We start from the raw sequence: 24832 nt of genomic DNA, 5'->3' as shown, positions 1-24832 counted from the left end.
AGGAGTTCCATAGGAGCCTGACTGTTACTTGTTGAACCCAAGGCCTTTCTTCCAGTCATGACACTAAGAATCAAATTAAGAGAGGCACCTGCAGCAGCATGTCTCCTGGTTCAATTCTTCCATCAGCTGCAACAGCACCTCCCTTCATGATGGAGCCAATGTAGATACCTCCATCACCACGTTCATTGCTTTGCCCAACTATGGAGATGCCCAGGAAGTTGTACTTCTCTGCAGAAAAGGGTGTGTGTGGTTAGAACATCGCCCAACCCAACCAGCACTACTCAGTCAAGTCAATCATCTGTGATCTAGCTAAAAGAAATGGCTAGTAGGCATTTATATAATTTATAGCTTATCATACTTTCTAACAGGAAGCTGAGGTGACTGTAAGGCTTTGGAAGGCTGGATGATCACTCTTAATTACCTTGTTTTACAGTAATTCAGGAAGTAAAGTGCAAGGGAAAAAAATCAGAGTTTGAAAAGAACTGGCAAAGGACAATAAGCAATATACAATATAAGACCTGAAATGGAAGAACTATAGATGCGCAAAACGTTTGAACGGTACTGAATTTGAAACATCCCAGCTTGAGTTAGAAGCAACCTATTTCAAGCACAAAACATCTGTTACAAGTGGAAAGCGGGCCATCCCCAGCATTTCAAAAGCGTTTCAAACTCAAAACGGTATTCCACACCTAAAGAAAAGTGGTTTCAAACTCAGGGTGGCTGCTTTGCGCTTAACCTGAGCTGTTCTACATTCAAATTTTAAAAGGTTTGTGCATCTCTAGTAAAAAAAAAAAAATTTTTTTTTTTTGCACACTGTAAAAATGTGTACAGTATTGGATCAGAAAAAAACTCCCCGGTGGCCTTCTCCATGCCCAGCAGCTAATTCATAATGTTAAACTGGTTATCTTCCTTCCACCTGCTACGTTCCAGTGCTGGGCCCAACTCCAAGCAGCCATATGGACTCACCCATGTTGAGAGTAACTGTGATAATATTCAGCGACATGGTGGAATCGGTGATGCTGCTAAAAGACGAAGACTGCAAGAAAAGGAGAGGATGAGATAAGAACGTGTCCGATTCTCCAGCCACAACTGACAGATGGATTCTGGGTCCAACCGCTAGGGAGAGGGTGGGGGTAACAATGCTTTGCAAGGCCCTCCCTACACATTTTTAGAATGCAGGCCTAGCTCTAACACTTCCAAAGTCATTGGTCGCACTGTCCCATCTCCAGCCCTCCAGCCAGGCCTCTCACCCTCTCAATTCGAGCTACTTTCTGTTTCCGCCGACGGCGCTTATGTCTTCTCATAAGGCGCGAGGCGCTGCTTTGCTCTGTAGAGCTGCTGAACCTACAACACAGAAGGCAGAGTGAGAGTCAGAAGCTTGCCAACCAGGAAGCAATAACAAGGTACAAAGGAGAACATCCTGTCTGGGTCCCTGGATGAGAGCTTGGAGTCATTCGGTCCAATGCCCTTCACAAAACAGGATCATCTCAGATACCATCCCTATTCCAGCACCAAATAAAATGGCCAGGTATACCACCAGCAAAAGCAAGGGAGTACAGAAACATTTATGGCCAAATGTAATTTACTTCTTTAAAGAATTTATATGGCTGCCCAACTCAAACACTGCAGCTCCAACTCTGGGTGGCATTCAATAGATCAAAAAACAAAACAAAAATTCCAGTTGATCAGGAAGTCACATTCATATTCCTCCCCGTTACTATCCTGTATTGACTTGGGCCAAGTGACAAGAACCGAGTCATACGCTGAAGGGGAAAACAGCCAGCATTCCAGCTAAACCTGGTCTCCAAAGAACTCAGTGCACCTAATACAAAGAATCCAGTTCAATTCTGAAAGCGAGAGAGGAAAATATAGCTGAGCAGACACCAGGAGACATGAATTCCCAAGACAAACAAACTATATAACTCCACCTCAGTTCAGGACCAACCTTAGTTCCCATCAAGAAGACTGTTATTTATTCACTAGATTTTTCTGCTGCTCCATTCCAGGCCGATACTTTCCTTTCCATCAAAGTCCTCCAATACTCTGATATGCAATTTCCCAACCCTAAACTGAACATGGCCATCTATTTCTTCTTTCAAGGAAATTTTACCTGAGTGCAGGTTTACATCAGTGACAAAACCAAAGCTTTAACTTAACCAGCACGGTTCAGCATCCAAAATTAAAATATTCCAAGATACGAAACTATAGGCGTAGGGTTGGTGAGATACATTACGATTTTTTTAGATGATCTCCCAAAATTAGAAAAGCAGTCTTACTTTTATTCATAGGCAGAAAATGAGTCCAATATTTTTGAACATGAATGGTCCAGAGAGGCACACTCCACAGAAAGCCAGGGCCAGATGCAGAACCTATCCATGATCCACCTCCTATATCAGCCATAATATGCTCTGCTTGCTTTGTCTTAGTAGGATTTGTGTCCCCAGCCAACCTGATTTATAAACCATCCTTTCAGCTTAGCATGTTAAATAAACCTGGGCAATTGGAACTTATTCAATAAATCAGCTGGATGCAATATGCAATCCCAGCCAAAGTTAGAGAAGACTCTCCATCTGCAGGTCACCTAACACCAGAAAGGAAATGGGATCTGAAGCATCCTTCACATGAGTTCTTTCACTTTCCCCTTTAACTCTCTCCTTACCTGCTGGTGGAATCATCCTCATCGGAATCAAAGAAGCTGGTGGTCTCCAGTTCACTACTCATGAGGGTGGAGGAGCTTTCATAGCCCCCGAGTTCCCGCCGCCGGTCCCCCTTGGCCATCCCGTTCACCCTGGGTGCTGGAGGAAACAGGTGCTCAATTTTTCTCCATGAAAAAGTGTACAATCCATCTACCTGTTTTGTTTATTCACTGTTGCATTTCCATTCGAACTTCTCTCTTAGAGCTCAGGGCACTGCATGTGGCCAGTTGGGGGCGGGGGGGAGCCTTCTCCATTTTAATTCCAAAATAACCACACCGTGAGGTAGATGAGACTCAGAGGGAGTGCATGGCCCAAAGTCACCACATGTCACCTGTCATTCCCTGCTTAACCCAAATGCCCAGAGCCCCTCCTTTTGGGAGGAGATGGGTGGTGATAAAATTTGATAGATAAATTAAAAATTAAAAAAAATTAAAAGCGCACATTTTCCTGACATTGCATGGCTACCCTGTAAGCCCAGGACAAGGCACAGCTCTTTTAAGGAGGCCCAGACCAGACTGGAAGCATTTTGTACTTGTAATCATATCATATCATATATTTATTGGATTTATAAGGCCACCCAACTCAAACAATGTGACTCTGAGTGACATCAACAACAAAAACTAAACAATAAACCAAAAAAGAACCATGTATGGTTAAAATATAGACAATATATAAATATGAAATACAGAATATAAAATGGCAACCAAAAACAACCAAAAGGGGACCCCCCCCCTCAATATTTTCCCACTCTGGAGCCAAATCCTGCATGTGTCTATTGGCTAAATTCACCCAGTTCCCAAACTTGCTAACTGCATTTTAGCCTATCATGTTGGGGAAATCCAGCCCCAGGGGCGAACTGAGTAAATTAGTAGTAAAATGCGGAAACGTGTTGTGCAAACACAGTCACAGAACTGATCTCAAGGGGGAAGAAATCCTCACCGTGCTCGGGACCCTCTTTCCTGCGTGGCCGTTCCCTCTGAACTGACACCACAGAGTCTGTCTCTGTCTCATTATCCAGATTCTCTCGACTTCCTCCACTATTTGGGCTGCAAGGCAAAAAATATGTATTTCAGTAATTAGTGAACACACGCAAATGGGTGCCTCTGTTCTATGCAAGCTGCCATCAAGAAGTCCTGGTGGCCAACTCAAGCATGCAGCAAACAGGCAGGCCACTCTGGATAACACCACTTTGTGTTGCACAGCAGGAACCGCACACAGATCTTCCCCACTTTCATGTTAAAAAGGAAACAAATCAAAATATATACTACCCACTCTGTATGTGAAAAGTAGCGTGTTTGTGCGAAAGCTATTCAAACTGCTTCTACTTGCTAGTTTTCCATGTGTAAAGATTAAGGTAAAAAAGGGAGTTTCCAATCAGATGAATCCCCAATGAATTCTTGAAGTGGGATGATCCAGAACAGGTAGCAGCACATGCTACTTTTTGCACATTAATAATTAGCCTGGGACTGATGCCATTCTCAGCAGGTGACAGCCCCTGACTGCCCATCTTTGCGTTCCACAGCTAAGCAGGCCTGGTCAGTACTTGGATGGGACATCACTTGGAAATCCTGATATTGTAGGCCAGACTAGGAAGTTGAAAAACTTCCCTGAGGAAGGAAATGTCAAACCATATCTCTACTGTTGCCATAATGTTGTATGGAGTGAGTACAAAGCCACCAGGAGTTGAACTCAACTCAGAGGTGACCTTACTTCACTGATGCCACAAACTGCCCACATCTTTAACAAGGCCCCAGTGTCGTCCAGCTGCCCCTCCATACTGCCCCAATCTCAGGCCGATCCACTCACTCCCGCTGGTCCAATCGTAAAAGAAATACTGCCCACTTTTACCACCTTTGGATATTACTACAAGGTGAACATCCAAGGCTGGTAGAAGTGGGAAATATTCCTTAAAAGTAGAAGAACATTTGTTGCCAGGTGCACAACTCCATCACTCCCTTCCCCAACCAATCTACCCACAGCATTCTCTAGAGTTGGCTTGAGGCCAATTGTATGTTCCTAGCAGAAGACAAAGATGTGCAGCTGTGAAGCACTCCACATAAAGAAAGGCCACTGGTTCAACGGTCCAAGATCTTCAGGCAAGGGGACTTCCCACTTCTGCTGCCAAAGACCCTTTTTAATTGAAGCTGTTAGCTATTAATGCTTTTTCTAACCACCAAAAGCACATCCACAACCTCTGAGCTGTGAGCTCTTCAACACAAAAGTACAAATTTGCAATCAGCGTCCTTAACATTTGGTGTCAGGTTTGGTATCCGAAGAGGAAAGCCCACTGTGCTGCTAATGAATCCATACAGACCACTACGCCACCAAGCCTAGAGAACTGTCCCTGCCACTTATATTGCAAAAATGCCCACCATCTCCAGGCTCAAAGTGTTCCGGATCTAAAACATAGTACTTTCTGCTCAAACCAAATTTCTCCTTAAATTGCTACTTAACTTACTGAAAAGAAGGGGGCCTGGAATCTCCAATTCCTCCAGTTCGCTCGATGGAGGGGGGGAGTTCTGGCTGACTGTCGGCACAGACAGACCCAGCATCCGAATGAGATCCCTCAGCGGACACCAGCTGGAAGAAGAAAGGATGCAGAGGATAAGCCAACCTGGAGAGGTAAGAAAATCTTCCTTTTGGAAGAGAGGAAAAGGCAAGGTTCTCGCAAAATATCGAAGCGATCATTAGCCTGATGCATATATTCAGTGACACCAAGCAACAAAGAAGGATGTAACTCAACCTCTGTAGCTGAGAACAGAATCCCCCGTATTCAACTTCTAACAAAAGACCCCAAGCATAATGCATTAACGAGGGCTCAGCAAAATATTCACTTCTCCCAATATCCTATTAGCAAGCTCCCATACGTCTGCTAATAGGATTTTCAGAACTTACTTCCTTCCTTCCTTCCTTCCTTCCTTCCTTCCTTCCTCCCTCCCTCCCTCCCTCCCTCAGTCATTCGGTTTATATAACCACCCATGTACCATGTACATGACTCTGGGCAACTCACAACATTACAATAAAGTTATTATTATGATTAGATTTTTATCCTGCCTATATATATATATATATAACTAACTAACTAACTAACTAACTAACTCAAGGCAGCGAACATACCTAATATATATTAAAATAAAATAAATAAAAAATAATTATCATCTGGGAGTAATAAAAAGCAGACCAGATCAAGACAATCCTAAAGATTTCTAGATCCCTTTCAGCTAGAGTTTAAGACTAATTTTGGCAATTAAAAAGTTTTAGTCACCCTGCAGTCTCACCTTTGCCTGCAATAAATCAGGAGACGTGCAATCCTATTGATTTTCCTGGATCTCTGTACAGCTTTCACAACTACTAATCAAGGTATCTTCTGAAAAGTTCATCTGTGGTACAGTTTTGCAATTTTCTCTCATACTGGGATGGTCATTTCTAGATGGTAGTGCTGTAAGACTGCTGATCAATCCTGTAATATTGATGCTTTGAGGTCCCAGAGTGTTCCATTATTAACCCCCAAGCTAAATAAAATCTACAAGAATTGCTGAATAAAGTTATTCAGAAATTCAAATTTCCATTCTATGATTGTCTTCACACAACATATTGCTGAATGAACCCTTTTTCTAGGTTTACACAACACTCTGAAACTTACAGTAACTGAATAGGCTGGGTTCACAACCACAAAATAAAACCAAAATTAACACAACCCAAGCTTAGCGTGTTGTTTGAAAACAACTGCCAGATCTTTACATGATCTGGTTAAGCAAACTGGGTGAAGGCAGACCATAAACACAGCAGTTACAATATCTCTCTCATTATTTTCATCAGTTCCAAATGAAACAGTAGAAGTGCTTAATCAATGCCAGTCATGTTAATGGACTGGATGAAAGCCAATAAACCCACATTCAGTTCAGACAAGAAGCTATTAGTAAGTACTTGAGGTGCATTTGATCACTTCTGACATGCCCTCCCCTTGCATAAAGTCAAGCACATCGTTTGGGGGTGTTGCTGGACCCATCTTTGCCTTTAAGGAGTCAGGGGTATCCTTTCTGGAACGTTTTAGAGCAGCCATGGCATGTCTGAAACAGAAAAGCTACCTCCCATGTAGATCATTAGAATGTGCTGAATGTCAGGCAGTTCATGAACATGGGATAAAAACTTCAAACTGAACACAACAGTAAGAATATTGTCTGGAACTCATTATAGGCCGCTGCCAATATCCTTTTCCTAGTTAAAATGCTCAATATTGTGGTGCCCTTAAAGGACAGTAAAAAGACAAAAATTGACAAGCAAGAGAAGACCTTCTATTAATGCCACTATCCACAAAAAAAATATTAAGAAAGTCAAGATATCAAAATTATGTGTGGTTTGTTCCCTGAAAATAGGAAAAAATTTCAAGAGAATATGGGCAGATCCTACTTTTCTCATACTGATGATGTGAGAGAGCCAATATGGTTGCAAAGTTCTACAGCAGCTTTCCTCAACCTCTTGACCCTGGAGGAACCCTGGCAATCTTTTCCAGGCCTCAGGGAACCCGTGCACATTCAGGGTCATATAGAGGCCAGAAGTTACAAAAGTATTATATTCGTTTCACGGGTAGGCTTGTATATATGCATTGACAATGTTCTTAAACTAAAAATAAAGAATGAAACATACCTCTTTCATGTGAAGTTGCCCGAATTTGAAGTAATTTGTTAAAAATCATGATCTCCCAGGGAACCCCTAGTGACCTCTCGCGGAACCCTGGTTGAGAAATCCTGGTCTAAATTCACTGCAAATGGTCTAAGAAATAGTGTGTGTGTGTGTGTGTGTGATAATCATGTAATTATTATCAGCCTGAATCAATCCGTTACAGGATGCAGGCATCATCATTGAAAGTTATGGACCATAACCTACCATGCTGGTCCAGTGGAGATGGCTAGATAGATGTTTTTCCACTTACACTCCTAGGCGGAGAGAGAAGTACTGGCCCAAGGTCACCCAGCTGGCTTCCATATCTAAGGGAGGACTAGACCCTAGGCCTCCCTCCTCCTAGTCCAGCACCTTCACCATTGCACCACACTGGCTCTCATTACATTTAGAGAGACAGACAGACAGCATCTGTTTGCACTTATAAGGAACAGAAAAATAGATCAGAATAGAAAATAGGTCAAATAAGTATTTTACTACCTTCTCCACTTTTACCTGTACACATAACCTTTGAAGAAATAATACAAATGATTAATCTTAAGAAAATTGGATTCCTTTCATAGTTAAGAAAAAAATCCCTCTGAGCATATTAAAAGGCTGAGGTTGGAATGTTAAGATAGCTCTGATCCACTCTAAAAACCATAGAGCTGTCTGTCAGTAATCGAGACAATATCTTAGTATCTTGGCTGGATTAATTTAATTCACTCTGTCTTTATGTCTTTCAACTATTTTTATAACATATTTTTATCTCTTTCTTTTTCCTTTTAAATTACTGGTCCTTCTAAACCTAATGAAGGATATTCTCACTCTAAGGTAAGGGTGTTTTTTTTTTTAAATTTTGGGATTTTATTCTCTCTACATAGCAATCTTTAAGATATCCTTAATCACATTTGTTTGATATGGAAGAAACTCAGAAAAAGCTAAACCCACCTCAGTGATTAATCAAGCGTAGCCACTCTTGGATAAAATGGATTCTCTACATCCATTCCTATTAGGATAGAGGCTTGGTCTGGTACCAAAACTGCTTTGATCACACCCTTAGATGATCTTTGCTAGAAGAGACACAGGGAAAACACAACCCCGTTCATTCTCCTGAATCTCTCAGTGGTTTTCAATGCTATCAAACATGGTATCCTTCTGCAGAGATCATCGAGTTAACTGTGGGTGGAACAGTCCTCAAGTGGGGAGGCTGTGCTGGGGAATTTTTGCTCAACCTCTTATCTCTTATATTGTTGCTCTCCACAAGGTTCTGGTTTATCCCCCATGTTCTTTAAGATCTACAGGAAACCACCGAGTGAGATTATTGAGAGATTTAACATAAAATGCCAATGACACCTAACACTATCTCTCCTTTTCATCAGATCCAGGTGAGGCAATGAAAATCTTGGAACAGCGCCTGAACTGGATAAGGGCCAACGCACTGAAGCTCGATCCAGGCAAGACAAAGGTGCTGTTACCTGCCTAGAGAAATGGGGTTCAGTCCCTCTAAAACAATGTTTTTCAACCTGGGCAACTTTAAGATGTGTGGACTTCAACTCCCAGAATGGCTGGCTGTTGAATTCTGGGAGTTGAAGTCCACACATCTTAAAGTTGCCCAGGTTGAGAAACACTGCTCTAAAAGATCGGATTCATAGGTTTGGGGCGCTTCGAGAGTCACCTTTGACGCTAAAGACGTAGGTAGTCCTTGTGGGGCAAAGCACTTTTCAATGCACCAGCTGCAGCTCTAGTTAGATCATCCTAATCAATGCCGTAGTAACTTCACATGTAGATTGCTATACGTTGGAATAGTTTACTTGTGGCCACCCTTGAAGACAGTTCAGATGCTTCAGTTAGTATAGGAGTACTGTTTGGAACCAAGTAATACAGTATGAACAGATCATGGCAGTTCTTCATGACCTCCGTTGGTTCCCACTTAACTTCTGACCCCAACTGAAGGTGCTGGTTTTATCCTATAAAGCTATTCCTGGCTTGTAACAAGGGTGTCTGTCCTACCCATAGCCGAAGGTCATCTCTGGAGAACTTACTTGGAGGGGCGGCAAGTAGTGGCCCGAGAGTGGGCCTTTTCAGTGGCAGTCCGCTCACTTTGGAATACCCTCCCCAGCAAGATACATCTATATCAGGGTTTTTTATATATATAACGATTACAACAAATCAACACATTATGATGGTGATGGTACTATTTGTGGGGGGAGGGGCAAAAGTTCTGACGTTAACTACTTGGACTCCCCCAGGATTGAAGCAGTGTAAAAATTGCATGCGTATATGCGGATAAACTGCATGCATACCTGCATGCATGCATAAATAAGCAAGCAAGCAAAATAAGCTAGTGCCAGAGTGATGTAGTGGTTAAGTGCTGAACTGGCATCAGGGAGACCCAGGTTCAAGTCCCGCTCAACAGCAGAAGCTCTAGACTGCCAGTCCCTCTCTCACTCAGCCCAACCTCTTCACAGGGTTGTTGCTGTGAGGAAAAACGGGCAAAAGGAATGCTTGTCTGCCTTTTAAGCTCCTGAACAAAAAGGTGGGATGTAAATCTAAGAAACACATAAACAAATAAAATATCTGCTTCTTCCTGTACATTCCTACTCAAACTCTAAAGTCATCCATGCAAGGAAAGAATATTAAGGAATGCTTGATGCCAAGCAAGATGGATTTTATTCTCAGATGCCTTCTTATCCTCTTATTCTTTCCGCTACCATGCTGCACGTAAGAAGTTTCATCCTGAAGATACCTTAACACCCCTTTCAGACTCTACAGCTTTTCATTGTTTTAGTATGTTGCTTTTGACTGGCATGGACTTAAGACTTGGTATTCTTCACTGCACTGTGCCATCAAACACTAACAGTTCTTTTTTAAAAAATCACCCAAGAAAAAGAAAACATTCATAGGGCGAGCAGGGATTAACAGCAGAATGTTTAATTGCCAGTTATGTCTCAGGAGCTTCCTATTCTCCCTGCTGTTGCAACACTCACCCATGCCAAAGACTTTGTACAACTGCTAAGTCATCACTAACCGATGATTCATCGCAGAGGGAAGGCCGCTAAAAGCAGAGTTATAACTCTGCTTAAAGGAACGGGGGAGGGGAGGCTCATGTGTCCAAGGGCCTTAAGACTTAAAGCTGCAAGGACAGCGAGTAAACTGTATTCATTCTCCTTAGAGCAATCAACAAATCAGTCCACCAACATGCCTGAGGTCAATTCCAGCCAGCCCCTGGCCTCTTGGGCTGTCTGGCAGAATTCCCAATTCCAATCTCCCCACTTCTATCACTAGTGCCACCCCAACAGTGACTGCTATTGGCAAAGGCTGTGGAAAACGTTATTCTTGGGGCAAAGGAGTTCCATCACTTTGCCACTCCTACAGATTCTTACTTGGACTCAAGGTCCTTGTTCAAAATGTCAGGAAATAGGAAGCATGTGGTGGTACTGTCAGCCACTGCCACCAGGGAGTCCATCAGGCAATCAGACAGACTCAGAGGTTCTGGATCCTTCAGGCCTAAGGTCTTGTCGACTTTTCTGAGCATTGGGAAGAGTCTGGCTTCTGAAAAAGTCTGGAGCAAATGGAAACTGACTTGTCCTATCTTAGAGCGAAGAACCACACTGAGATGGTATCTTGGTCTCTAGTGTTTATTGAACTACTCTAGTAGACAGAAAATCCTGCCAAACTGAAAGAGTGTGGGAAACCCGCACAGATTAACCCAAGACTTAAGGCAGGTCTGCTCTGAGTTTCTTTGAAAGAAAGTTCAAAGCCTCTAAACTACGCATGCGTTTTTCCCCCTGGATAGGGGCCCCCTCCCGCTCACCATCAGTACTCATGACACGACTAATGGTCATTTTTCTCATCTAGGAATAGCTCCCCTTCCTCTCTACCTATTGGTTCTGATGGGCAGAGTCTGAATTGGATACCAATTGAGGAGAGAATCTAAGTCTCACTCCATCTCACTCCATCTGCCCTTCCCCATGGAGATCAGTTGTTACTCACCCTCTGTGGTGTGGATTAGGGGAGGAGGCATCTGAGGAGCAGAAAGAAAGAGAGGGCATGGATAAGCCCTGCTTCCTCTCTCCGGTGGGCTGTTTTGATCAGAGCACTCCCAGATGGTACTTCCCACCTTCTTCCTTCTTACTAGGTTGATGGTCGATGGGATAGGTTTGTCCCAGGAGGCTGACACCCAGTTGGGGTTCCCAAAACTGCCTCAAGGGCCCCTGGAGTGCAGGCTGGACTTGGGCCTTCAGGTACGGGTAAGACCCACAAAAGCCACTGAAGCAGGCCTGGAGTTTTCTCTGCCAAAGGAGGTGAAGAAAGTTGTCCAGTGCCTCTCCTCTGACCTGGGTCATCTGACTTCCCAAAAATTACAAGCCAACTGGAGACTGCAAGCGGTGCCCTGTTCACAGGTAGTGGCTCAGCAACCACAGCTTTGGTAACACTTCCTTGAAGGGTATATGGCAGAGAGATGAGAAAGCACATCTCTGTACCATTCTAGCTTAGCACCCCTGACTGGCCACAGCCAGGAGGGAAATCCTCCAGTGGGTCCACAAACAGTGAGCTGTTGTCTGTGCTAAAGAAAGTGGAAAAGGAAAAAGAAGACTGAGCTAGTCTAAACTGAAATCCTCTCCATGTGGATTTGGGATCGGATTTTGCTAGCTCCAAATCAGTCACACCCACTCACTTCTTTTTGAATTTCTCCTTCCTTCAATGCAGTTTTAATAACACTAGTTTGGCTGAAAGCTGAACACAGTGGAAGGTACTTCTGTAACATAAATGCAGAATAATGTCATTGTCTTATCTAGTGAACTTTCATCTTGCAACCTGGATTCCAAGAGGAAGTAAAAAAAAAAAAGGCTTTTCTGGATTTTGGACTCTGGACTGAGCGAAGCAGAGCAGGAAAGGTGATCCCCAGCCAGTTTATTTCAATATTTCAAATCAGCAGATACCAACAAATCAAGCAATTCACTGGGAAGCAGCAGACAAACCTCTTTTTAGATATGGTGAAACACAGCAGGCTTTCATCCTATGAAGGACTGGGTGCAGAACCAAGAATCCATACAAAATTTACCTCTCCCACCACACGTACTGCCATATGTTTTCTCCCACCCATTCAATCAACTTCGGTCCTCCTACTGCTGTCATTGGGTCACATTTAACTTCAAGCAAACAAGGTTAAGTAACCAGTCCAACATGCTGCTGCATTTCTGCAACCTGCAGAGCCAGTCAGCCACTGGATAGGAAAACAGATGGGTTGCTTCTTCTGTACCCGAGGCAAAGGTGTGCTGCTATAGCCTTTTCCTCCTTTCTCCCCATGCCAAGGGACAGAGGCAAAAACAGCACATACCCCATCTTAAATGGAGCAACCTCCAGGTCAGGGAAGAAAAACTGTGAATGGGGCATGCCAAGTGGGATCAAAACCACTGAGCCTCAGAAGAGCAAAAAGATATTGCATCAAAAATGCTACTTACCCAAGACACCACTCGCCCATTGAAACAGGGAAGCTTTGCATTGTCATCTGAAATTTCCTCTTTCACAACCCTGTTTTTAAAAAGAGACAAAGCGAAATGAAAAGGGATAGGTATTGCACACACCATGGCTGGGGCCTTCAGAATCAAAACATCCTACGGATAATTCTTAACAGGGAGGATCGATAATGCAGAAGCATTATTATTTCCTGTGCTTCAGAGTTACAACCCCCAAGTAGGAGTCAGAAGCCCAAAATTTCCCAACAAAAATAAGGTACAAAAGCTGTGTGCTTTTGGATTTTGATTTGTTGGGAGTTGGGCAGCATACGAAATAAATAAAACTTTGGAATAGGATGACACAAGATAAGGGAGACAGACGCTTGTGCCGAGCAGAAAGATCTAATATTCTATGAGCCTTCCTGTATCAGGAGTCCACTTATAACAACATCACTCCTTCAACATCACTCCTACAATTAGAAATGTATGATGATATATTTTCCTTGGTTTGAAAATACCAAATATTGCTGCTAGTAGCGTATGAGCTAGAAACTTTTTTTTTTTATGAAACCCTTTAGAGGAGTGATTCTCAGCCTTGGCAGCCTGAAGATGTGTGGACTTCAATTCCCAGAATTCCCCAGCCAACTTCTGGGAGTTGAAGTCCACACATCTTCAGGCTGCCAAGGCTGAGAATCACTGCTTTCAAGACAAACTGTTTGCCAAATACTGTATCTTCATGGAACAGGAGCTCACCTGGTTAAGTTGATTAACCAAACGGCCTCCAATTCTACAACATGAAAACATAAACCTCAGCACGTTTCTTCTGAACGTAAAGCAATATTGCCAGGCTGACTCATAAACATCCATCATGGCCCAAATCCTTGGATACTCCAAAACTCTTTATCCCAAAACAGCTGGAACACATGCAAGATGATCTTCAAAGGCCAATCTAGCTACCTGAATGAAGTCAGAATTAGGGACAGAAAGATTAAGAAGCAAATGCAAAGACAGCCCCAAAGTTACTCAGGAAAGTACAGACCCTCCCCGATCCCCACTGCACCTCTCGCACACCCCGTCACGCCCTCACACCTCCTCCCTGACCCGCGCCGTGCCTCTCACTGGCACCCCCTTGCACCCTACCCAATCCGTGCCTCTCACATACCCCTTCTTCCCACACCCAGCAACAGCATTTATGACTGTCACACCATACTATGGTCACATGATCACCATTTTCTACCTTCCTGGCCAGCTCCTGGCAAGCAAAATCAATGAAGAACTTTATGATTTGCTTAACAACCACATACTTCATTTAAGACTTGCAGTGATTCGCTTAACGACCACCACAAAAAGGTCGTAAAATCAGGTCAGATTCGCTTAATGACCACTTCACTTAGCAACCAAAATTGTGGTCCCAATTGTGGTTGTTAAGCGAGGACTACCTGTAGGTCACAATTTATATATAAGTAAACAAGTCACTATTGAAAAGCCTTTTTATAAACCCTTCCCCAAAACTAAATTGGGGTTGGAATAACAGCTTACAATGACCATTGCTAAGCATATTAGAAACCACCATCTCTGAATGAAAATTTAAATCATTAAAATGTTGTGGTTATAACAGGCCCTTTATATCCTCTTATTTGGTCTTCTTATCAAGTCCAGAAAATGGCATGGAAATGACTATTAACCTCTTTGTTAATGCTGAGCAGACAGCAACTGGCCAATAAGGTCGATGGAAGATCCTTCAGGTTTCTTCCCTGCACACTTACGAACATCCTGTAAGAGGGAAAGGGCATGACACAACTGTGGTTGTGTAGTAAGTTGGCCTTACTTCAGCCTCTTTTCAAATAATGTAAGAGCACTGAGTCACAGACTTTCCCCAAAGGATATACTGTACTAGTTGCTTCCTCCAGGTATATGGACTTCAACTCCCAGAATCCCCCAGCCCAGCATGGTCACTGCTCAGAATTGTAGGAGTTGAAGCTGGTACATTCAAAGGACTGTATAAGCATGACTGACACCAAAACAGTCACCAGCAAAAAGCCTCTCTCATTTCTTCCCTTGGTGAGAAAGGACTGGTCAACATGATCTTGCAATGAAAAACATTTAAAGCTGAGCAATGATGCTAACACCAGCTATGTTTTCAAACTGTAGTAATATCAACCCTATCTTGCTGCTAGGGCTCCTTGACTAATCTCATGGTGCTTGACTCCATCCAAACTCCCCGCAAGCCATAGAATGTACTCCCTCAAGAGTTGCTACTCCCCAGTTATAATCTTCCCTATCCAGCCAACTCTTGAATTGGACCAGTAATAATTTTTACTATTTTCACTGGCTTTCAGTTTTTTTCTATTTTATTTTAGCTCATTAATCTCTAGAGGTAGAAACGTAAAGGCACTTTCAAGTCAAGCTCAGTGCTTAGTGACTATCTATGAAACTTTCTTAGAAGTATTACAGAAGTGTTTTGTTTTTTAATGTCTTTTTCTGGGACATTTCTTCAACTCCCCAATCTAGCTTGGGATTCTCTCATGCCTCCTCCCAAAGTGTTAATCAGATATAAACCTACTTATCTTCGGAGATCAATCAAGGTCACTTAGATGCTACAACCAGCTAAGGCATATAGGTAGAAAGGAAGGGATATAAAGTGATTTTTTTTTTAAAAAAATGCACTAGCTATCCCTACTCAAGAGAATACAGTAATGGCAATGCCAGTTCTTCCCATACAAAGCTCTCCAGCCTAAACGCTTACAGAAAGCCTCTTTGTTCCCCCAGAGACAGGAGGCCTTTTGAAGGGTCAGAGCAGAACAGGCTGACAATTGAGGAGGGTCTGTAATAGCTTCTTTGCCTCCATCCCATCCCACCCCACCCCACTTCAGCTTTTGTAAGAAGACTGTCAAACTGGGCCTGGCTTTGACTTAAACAGCAGGCAAAAGTTCCTGCCAAAAAGGAGTTGAGGCCGTGTGGAATGTGCTTTGCAAGCAGAAAAGCTCATTCCTGGAAGAACCTCAGCTCTGCAGGAGGGCAAGAAGGGAGGAGGGAGAACGAGCGGCCTTGGGCACTTTCTCCTGCACACCTAGGAGAAGGATCACCACCAAACAGCTACTTAACCCACAACCCCGTCATTCCAAAACTATTGCCAATTTAGTTGAAACAGAAATACGTGGCTTACAGCAAAGCTAAATCAGCATATTTAGTATACTGCATGCATGGGATGGATGTAAACTTGCTTATCTGCATAATTTATTTGAGCGCAACTCTGGGGCTTCCTTCCAGAAATGGCAAATACAACAACTCTGACCAACAGGACATCTAGATGCTGGCTGCCCTCAGAAAAAAGAGAGCCAGTTTGGTCATGATTCGTGCCCAGCTTCAAAGCTATATTCTCCTGGTAGATACAGTTTTTGAAAACCAACATCATAGCTTAAGTGTCACTTCCCAGGGCAAGAAATCCACCAGTCTATTCCCAGATCCCTTTTCATCAGCCAAAGACCTTTTCTTTTTGACCAGTGAGATGACTTAGTAACAAAACAAGCAACGTTTAGGATAGGCTAGCCCAGGTTTTCTCAACTAGGGTTCTGTGGCACCCTAGGGTTCCACGAGAGGTCACTAGGGGTTCCTTGGGAGATCACAATTCATTAAAATTTTATTTCAAATTCGGGGAACTTCACATTAAGGAGGGAAGTTTCATTCTTTATTTTCAGTTTAAGAACACTGTTAGTGCATATATACAGGCCCACCCATGAAACGAATATAATGATTTTGTAACTCCTGGCCTATGTTTGAGCCTGAATGAACCCTCAGGGGTTCCCCGAGGCCTGAAAATATTTCAAGGGTTCCTCCAGGGTCAAACGGTTGAGAAAGGGCGGGCTAGCCTATTCCTACAAAAGAAACCACAAATGGCACAGCATTCCTATTAGCCATCCATCTCAGAGAATGCAAGAGTAAGCATTACCTCATGTACCCATCTCACAACCTGTTTTTCCCAACACTTAAACAGCCCACCTTGGTTAATCCAGAAAAGCCAGGCAGGGTAGGATGTGGTTAGTTCTTAGATGGGAGACCAGCAGGCTACGCCAAGGCCGCAGAAGAGACTGGGAGGTTGGAAAAAACAGCCACAAAGAAAAGCTACAGCAAACGACTTCTGCTCTGCAGCCAAGAAATCTACGTGGATGTGTCCATGAAGACACCAAGAATCAAGCTCAACTTACTTTTATCCTGTTTCAGACCAAATGGTGTGGGAGATAGATGACCATATGTCCCCCCAATCCAGCAAGGAAGAGCCTCACATTCAGCCCACAAGGACAGATATCCAAACAAACACCCAGAACAGATCTGGTTCCTGTTTAACTTGATGCACTCCTCTGCCCCATTTATAGACAAATAACACACCATAGCCAAGTGCTGTTTGCAATGAAATGCACTCTGGATGAAAAAAAAAATCCTGTTCACACAGAGGAAGAATCACTGTCAGTTGGGTTTAAACCTGTTTCGCAACCAGTTTTCACCCATGGCAAACAAGTTCCAACCTTGTTTTTCCCCTGTGGCCCCTCTGTCCAGGTCCCATCACCAGATACGGACATGGGACAGTAACTGGTACATTTTCCGGCATTAACAAGTCAGTATTTGCAGTATAGAGAGCCAGTCTGGTCTAGTGGTTAAGGCCCCAGGCTAGAAAGCGGGAGACTATGAGTTCTAGTCCTGCCTTGGGCACAAAGCCAGCTGGGCGACCTTGGGCCAGCCACTTTCTCTCAGCCCTAGGAAGGAGGCAATGGCAAACCACTTCCAAAAAACCTTCCCAAGAAAATTGCAGGGACTTGCCCAGGCAGTCTCCAAGAATTGCACAGAATTGAATGGACAAAAAAAAATTGCAGTACAACACACTTTGCTTTTCTGTGGCCCCTCAACATGTGTCGTGGCCCCCATTACATGTTTTTCACTGGTGGCTCCTTTAAAATATCCTAGGGCCCCCAGGGGGCTATATGGTCTCCGGTTGAGAGCCACTGGCATCTATCAGACTTCAGCCTGAGTTCACACAACATGCTAGTCTAGGCTAGAGGGGGCTAGGATAGTTTGATGTTCAGTGTTTTGCATGTACCAGGCAATCATAGTAAACCATACTGTGGCCTGTTTGCTTATTTTGTCTTCGCTTGTACTGCAAACAGAGCAACTGTGTTTTGTGGAATGTAAGGAAAGACAGCTTGTTACAAGGAAGCTGGGACAGAAAGCTCAGGGAACTTGGAGAGAGAGGGGTGGAAGGAAAGAAGACAAGAGGAACTTTAGTTGAAAGAGTAAAAAGAGGGAAAGAAAAATAAATGAGGGGGAGTCATTGTTGGCCCTGATAAACTATCAGTAAACTATCATTCTGTAATCAGACATATGGTTTTGTAGATGTTAAAATAGCAGCAACTTACATCCTTTACCAGTTGTTCATAGAGTGCTGTTAAATACAGCTTTAATTGTTCATAATCAGCCATTCCTCTAAGTGTGAATAACAAAACATTATAACCATCACCACCACCACCACCTCTTTCCACGCCTGGCCAATTTATCACGCTATCAGGAGAAGAACCAATACGAAAAGAGATAAACACAACCTCTAGCTTTATCTATCTATCTATCTATCTATCTATCTATCTATCTATCTATCAAATTTGTCACCTTCCATCTCCTCCCACCAGAGGGACTCTGGGCGGTTTACAACGAAGTATTCAACAATAAATATAGAATAAAATTACAATATATAAAAGTGCACTATCAGACATGACTCGGTGCTTGCACAGGGGACCTTTCACCTTTCACCATAGGAAACAATTACAGATAGCTAATAAATATAGATAAAAATAAAGTCCAGATGGCTATGATCTCTTTCAGTCCTTGCATGGGAGGGGTACTTTAGGGCACTAGCCGACCCCAAGCATGAATATTCTCCCCACCCCAAGCCAGGTGGCACAGCCAGGTCTTCAAATTCCTCCGGAATGCCAGGAGCGATGGGGCAAACCACACCTCTGGAGGCAGGATGTTCCAGAGGGGGGGAGCTACTGCAGAGAAGGCCCGCTGTTTAGATGTTAAAAAGCTTGGTGTGATGTGGGTGTCCACAGTATAGGGTTATCGAAATGGAATATAAGAAGGAGAAGGCAATGGCAAACCACCCCATATAGTCTGCCAAGAAAACAGTCGCAAAAGCAGTCTCCCCCCAAAGGGTCAGACGTGACTCAGTGCTTGTACAGGGGACCTTTCACCTTTCACACAAGATAAGAAGGAACAAGATTTAATCAATGGGAGGTAGTGTTTTACATGTCAACTGACAAAGTTGGTTAATTGTCTATTATATCTTTCAGGTCAGGGACATGCAGACTCCCAGAAACATATTCTCCAAATCCACTATTTGGATAAGCATATATCCTTATCCTAACCAGACTGCTATTTAGCTACAAACCATTTCTGTAAAACCTAAAGGTTTCACTGTCAAGAGATTCTAACTCTCTGCTACAGTCTTTAACAATTGGTTCATGTCTTACTCTTTCTCTTCCACATAAACACAGATTCTATTATTTCCCAAAAGCCATTTTCTTAAAAAAGGGGGGAGGGAGGGTAGGACAGACTGGATTGGAAGTATGTTGGGAGACTAGAACTGCAATTTAATGGGTCAGGTTGTGTTTGAATTAAAATGGTTTCAACAAAATGCCCATTTCCACACTATGATATCAGAACTATTTTATGACTGCAATGTCTTGGTCATGCTGTGCTGTTCCTTCACTCCTGAGAAATAAGGGCATTTCTGATCCACATGGTATGGAAACAAAGGAAATTTAGACCATCTCTTGGTTACACAATTTCTGCTTCAACAGGAGCCAAATGTTTTGCATAACAGATGCTTCCTGAGTTTATATTTTACTCCTGTTCTGCAAGTTATGAAGTGAATCCCGGACTACTGTATTTGAAATCCTACTGTGCTTGCTGGCGTCCAATGTTCCATCAAGCGTTACTCACATACTTTAAAAGCCTGCAAGTGCTAGACACTCAATCCTAAATTTTGCATCCAATTCCAAACACTGGACACGTTTATACTTGTGCTGATTACATGCTATCCTGAAAGTGCTACGGAAAAGAAAGCACCAGTCAGTGTGCAGTGTTCTTTTTTTAAATCGGGGTTGACTTCCCATCCAAGCTTTGATGACAGATACATCAACTGTTGGCCAATTGCAGAGGATTTTCTGACCCAACTTGCAAAGAACAAAAATAAATGGCAGGTATGGGCTTGATGTGCTGTGCTTGAAAGCGAAAAAGGACTGCATCCAGTTAGTATTTGAGACCCTAAAATCCAGGGCTATAGGCTAGACTGGGAAGCCAAAACAAAGACCCAAAATGGGACAATGGTGAACCACCTCCATAGTATTGCCAAGAAAACAGCAAGGATGTGTCCACACAGTTACCAAGGTTGAACTCAACCTGAAACCTACCCTTCACATTTTATAAAATACAGATCCCAAAACACTACTGCCCATTGCCCTCAGCTTAGATCCTCCACCTAAGACGGATCTTCTTCAAACAGGAAAACTAAGCTAAAATAACAGTTATTATTAATTTATTGGACTTATACCACACTTATTGTCAGCTGAGATGACCCAACCTTATAGTTGGCTACACCTTCTGTGACTGATATACATTTTCTGTACAGCATCATGTGCCTCCTAAATCCGAGACACAACCAAGAGCTACTAGATGTAGCTTGCACCAAAAATTCCAAAGACAGTCTGTTTTCTTCCTTTAAGAGCCATTTGCTAGAAATGCAACACAGCCCTTAATACTTTTTTTAAAACCCCACCACACACAGCAGCTAGCCAGAGGCCTCTCTATTTCCCTGTTTCTCCATCTGAAGTGTTTGTCGCAAGGGGTGTTAACGGAAACTGAAGGGAACAGACAGAAACTGTAGGTCCGTTGACCAGACAAAGGTAAAAGATTCCAAGCTGGTCCAGCTGCAAGTTTTATCTTGCCAGCAGAAGCTGATGGAGCACCTCATTATTTCTCTTCCTGAAAAGGGAATCTTCAGAATGAAGCATATCTAGTCCAATATCCACAGAAGGGCCTTTTGGTCCTGCCAATCAAAATACAGCTCCTCAGACTTAAATGGACCTTTTTTTTTCAGAAAGAAAAAAAAACGTAGGGAATGTAGAAAGCTTTCACATGAAAGACACAATCATCTGGATCCCTTGAAAACATCTGTGAACAGAACAGAAGGTACTGAACCTGAAAAGCCCAGCCTGGAGGTACCAGGCCTCTCTCTCTACTCCACCCCTCCAGATTCACACCATGGTGCTCCCACTTCTAGCTCTGAACACCCCAACTGAACAAATAGCACATTTTCCTTCTGACAAGCCAAACTACCAAACCAGCCAGAAATGGGAAACCTGGGTTAGGGGGGAAAAAAAAAGTTGAAGAAAACAAAAGTGTGCATGGATTTCGCATCTTCTTCCTTCCAAAGTTCTACTGAACGAGGACTGATCCCATTTCAGTTTCAAATCATAAAGATTTCACTGAAAGCCAGTAAGTGGCTATTAGTTTAGAAGTATCCTCTCTCAAGAGGACAAAATAACGCCAAAGGAACAATGAAGTGAATTTGCAGAAGCTTCAGGACGGAAACGGCTGCTTGAAAATCAAAACTGGCAGGTTATGAGAGAAAATTATTTTGCCAAACACACACATCCCAGCATGCTAGCCTGTTTGGATCTTTGCCATTCCAAATATAGGCCCTAGAGCAGTGTTTCTCGACCTCGGCCACTTTAAGTTGGGTGGACTTCAACTCCCAGAATTCCCCAGTCAGCAAGGAGTTGAAGTCCACCCATCTTAAAGTGGCCGAGGTCGAGAAACACTGCACTAAAGGGACACAAGCATTGTAGTTCAGTATGTGTGCAACACAGGTTTAAGATGGTAAGAAGTTCCAAGTTAGATGAGCGGGTCCAACGTTCTATCTGGTCCAACATTGTGTTCCTGCACAGGCCAATCTGGAAAACCCACAAGCAAGATGCAAGATGGTCTTCCTAGTCATGTTATTCAGGAAGTGGGCTTGAAACCCACCATTTCTGATCCCGGAAGTAATATATGGCCATTATGAAGAGCCATTACACAACAACCTCCAGAAGTTTATTTAACCCTCTTTCAAAGCCTTCCAAATCAGGAGCCATCACTACATACTAGCTGGGTTCACATAACAACACTCAACTTGGTCACTGAATTAACCCAATTTCTGGATTGATACAATACCCTGACCCATCCCTTTTGACTTTTCCATGATGCATCTTATAATCTATATGGCCTTTAAAATTGGCCTTCTACTCCTGCCATATTGATCCAAATACTTCTTGTATTGGTACAATATCTACATTTGGTCTGCTGGACCTCACAAAGATTTCCCAGCAAGAAAAAGCAGCATGAATACCGAACTGCTATGCCATACGATAAAAAAATAAAAAAAAACTATACGTGGTGTTTCTTGCCACCTAACTGACAACAAAGGTCCGCATAGTTAAAGCAATGGTGTTCCCCATAGTAACATATGGCTGCGAGAGCTGGACCATAAGGAAGGCTGAGAGAAGGAAGATCGATGCTTTGGAACTGTGGTGTTGGAGGAAAATTCTGAGCGTGCCTTGGACTGCAAGAAGATCAAACCAGTCCACACTCCAGGAAATAAAGCCAGACTGCTCACTTGAGGGCATGATATTCAAGGCAAAACTGAAATACTTTGGCCACATAATGAGAAGACAGGACACCCTGGAGAAGATGCTGATGCTGGGGAGAGTGGAGGGCAAAAGGAAGAGGGGCCGACCAAGGGCAAGGTGGATGGATGATATTCTAGAGGTGACGGACTTGTCCCTGGGGGAGCTGGGGGTGTTGACGACCGACAGGAAGCTCTGGCGTGGGCTGGTCCATGAAGTCACAAAGAGTCGGAAGCGACTAAAGGAATAAACAACAACTGGCACTTTTTGCAACCTCTTTGGTGATCTTCTTGCCTATGTGCTTGGGGCATTTCTAATCTCTGCCATCTCAGGCAGAAAGAATAATTTCCACCTCATCTTTCCAAACCAGACTCTCAAGAACCTATCAGTTTCTCCTTAGCATTTTATTTTAAGGTTCATCACACACACAAACACACACACACACTATACACACACAGGTTCTAATGATAGGCCCACCTACAAAGCACCAGAGCAACGTCCAGGAGCAGAATGTAGAAAATAAATGATGGAAATGAAATGAGTCTGAGCCCAGAATACACCAAGGGATATCCACTACTTAGGAATTAAAGCTGAAAAGGTGCTTGTGGGGGGGGGGGGATGCACTGCACTGGCCAGGGGCTTCTTTAAGAAGCCCCATCTTTTCTTGGGCTTGCAGAGTAGCCACATGATCCCAGGAAAATAGGTTTTTGAGTTAGGGGGATGTTTATACTGCTCCCATGCCTGCTCCAAGGTGTCCTGTGGGCACTTTCGTAACTCAGACACATATCCCTAAATACAAACTAGGTAGTGAAGGGAGCAGCTACACAACATTCAGAAAAGACCCTGGTAGTAATCACTAGATCCAAAGCTAGTGAGGCAAAGAAAGAATTGTTCTTCCCTGCCTATGCCACAAATCAGGAGTGCATAACTTTTTCTGAGACAACAGCTGCACTTGGACCACAGTCCAAGAAGGAGTGAATGGAGCCAGGACAAATCTTACATGGGATTTGATTTAATGTACTGTTATTACATTTGTATTCCACCTTTCTCAAGGGGAAACTCCCTACAACAACCCAACCCAATGAGCAGCGTGGTTGAGTGGGGACTCAAGTGTGCCTTTTCCTGATCTAAGCTCTGTACTTAAAGCACTACGGTAACCTACATTGAGTCTCTGTATTTATGCTTCAATGTATTTAAATATAATTGCATTAAATAAACAGTTGATATTGTTAAATATATTTAATAGAGTCATATGTTGAATACCTTTCCCCTTCTGCCACATTAAAATCGCAATTACAGTCTCCAGGGAGTATAGCCAAGGATTTATGAATTGTAAGAGGAAATAATCTGCAACTGAAATACCCTGGATCTCCACATTAGCGTGTCTGTGCACTGTATTATAGCTTCTAAGCTGCAATCACAACAAAGAGAGGTTAGAGAACTAGTGTCTCTTGACTGACCAAGCACAGAAGAGGAACAGCGTATCATTCTACAAGTTGTGACAGAATTGGCACACTCTGGGTCCCATCGACTGAACAATGCCATCTGGTGGGACCAAAGAAATATGACGTCTTTGGCATGGGGACTGCTCTCCAGCATATCTGTACTGCCCCAACCCTGGCCCTACTTAAATGAGTCCTTAAGACCTGATTCTGTCCCCAGGCCTTGAGTAAGACTGGATGATAGACCTGTGCCCGCTCCTTTCACCCCCAACTATGTCCACATAAACAAAAACTGCTTTCATCATGGAGACCAAACCACATTTTATGCTCTGCCTGGGGCTCTACCAGTGGTCTGGAGTGAAACATGTAACCCTTCTCTTGATACTAGGAGAAAGAGCAAAAATGGTGCTTTGGGACCTTGCAGAGATTTAAGACACCCATTTTGCTCCTTTAAACCCCAAAGCTTGATAGTTTCACACGGTTTTTGAAAGGTGGTACTGTACGCCTTAAACACTGAAGGCACTCTCTTGGGCCCTTAAACCTCCATGTTCTACCCAGTCAGGGGGACATACAGTATATCTCCTGCAAGTTGCCTATCCTATCATATAACTTGTTTCAAATTTGTTTTTTACACGAATTTCTGACCTTTCAAATTAAAATTCAGCCCCCCACCAAGGAAAGCAAATTGCTGGTTACCAGAAGATACACGGATGGCAGGTATAATTGAGTGGATATTTATATTAATGTGCTCTTTAAGCCACTCTCCAAATGTCCATTTTCAAAATGGCCTTACACTAAGGAAAGAGCAAATGGCCACCCAAGTGAGTCTCTATTCCACATAATTGGGTTCTTGCATGCAAAAA

At 43.2% G+C, this 24832-nt stretch overlaps 2 protein-coding genes across 3 annotated transcripts in view; one reads left to right on the top strand and one right to left on the bottom strand.

Moving 5' to 3' along the window:
• Positions 1 to 24832, top strand: part of ABCC5 (ATP binding cassette subfamily C member 5) — a 528771-nt gene that overhangs the window by 362477 nt on the left and 141462 nt on the right. The gene's annotated exons all lie outside the window — the stretch shown is intronic.
• DVL3 (dishevelled segment polarity protein 3) overlaps positions 1 to 24832 on the bottom strand; it is a 51440-nt gene that overhangs the window by 16925 nt on the left and 9683 nt on the right. For both annotated transcript variants that reach the window (XM_063306319.1, XM_063306320.1), the window contains exons 2-8: positions 12824 to 12893; positions 5155 to 5276; positions 3636 to 3742; positions 2660 to 2795; positions 1251 to 1344; positions 967 to 1036; positions 89 to 228 (exon numbers count right to left, since the gene is read on the bottom strand). In XM_063306319.1, the coding sequence (XP_063162389.1) occupies positions 89 to 228; positions 967 to 1036; positions 1251 to 1344; positions 2660 to 2795; positions 3636 to 3742; positions 5155 to 5276; positions 12824 to 12893 (739 nt within the window). The remainder of the gene's footprint in view (positions 1 to 88; positions 229 to 966; positions 1037 to 1250; positions 1345 to 2659; positions 2796 to 3635; positions 3743 to 5154; positions 5277 to 12823; positions 12894 to 24832) is intronic.

Source organism: Candoia aspera, chromosome 6 (genome assembly GCF_035149785.1).
Source record: "Candoia aspera isolate rCanAsp1 chromosome 6, rCanAsp1.hap2, whole genome shotgun sequence".
NCBI lineage: Eukaryota > Metazoa > Chordata > Lepidosauria > Squamata > Boidae > Candoia > Candoia aspera.
This window is presented reverse-complemented; position numbering and strand designations above follow the sequence as displayed.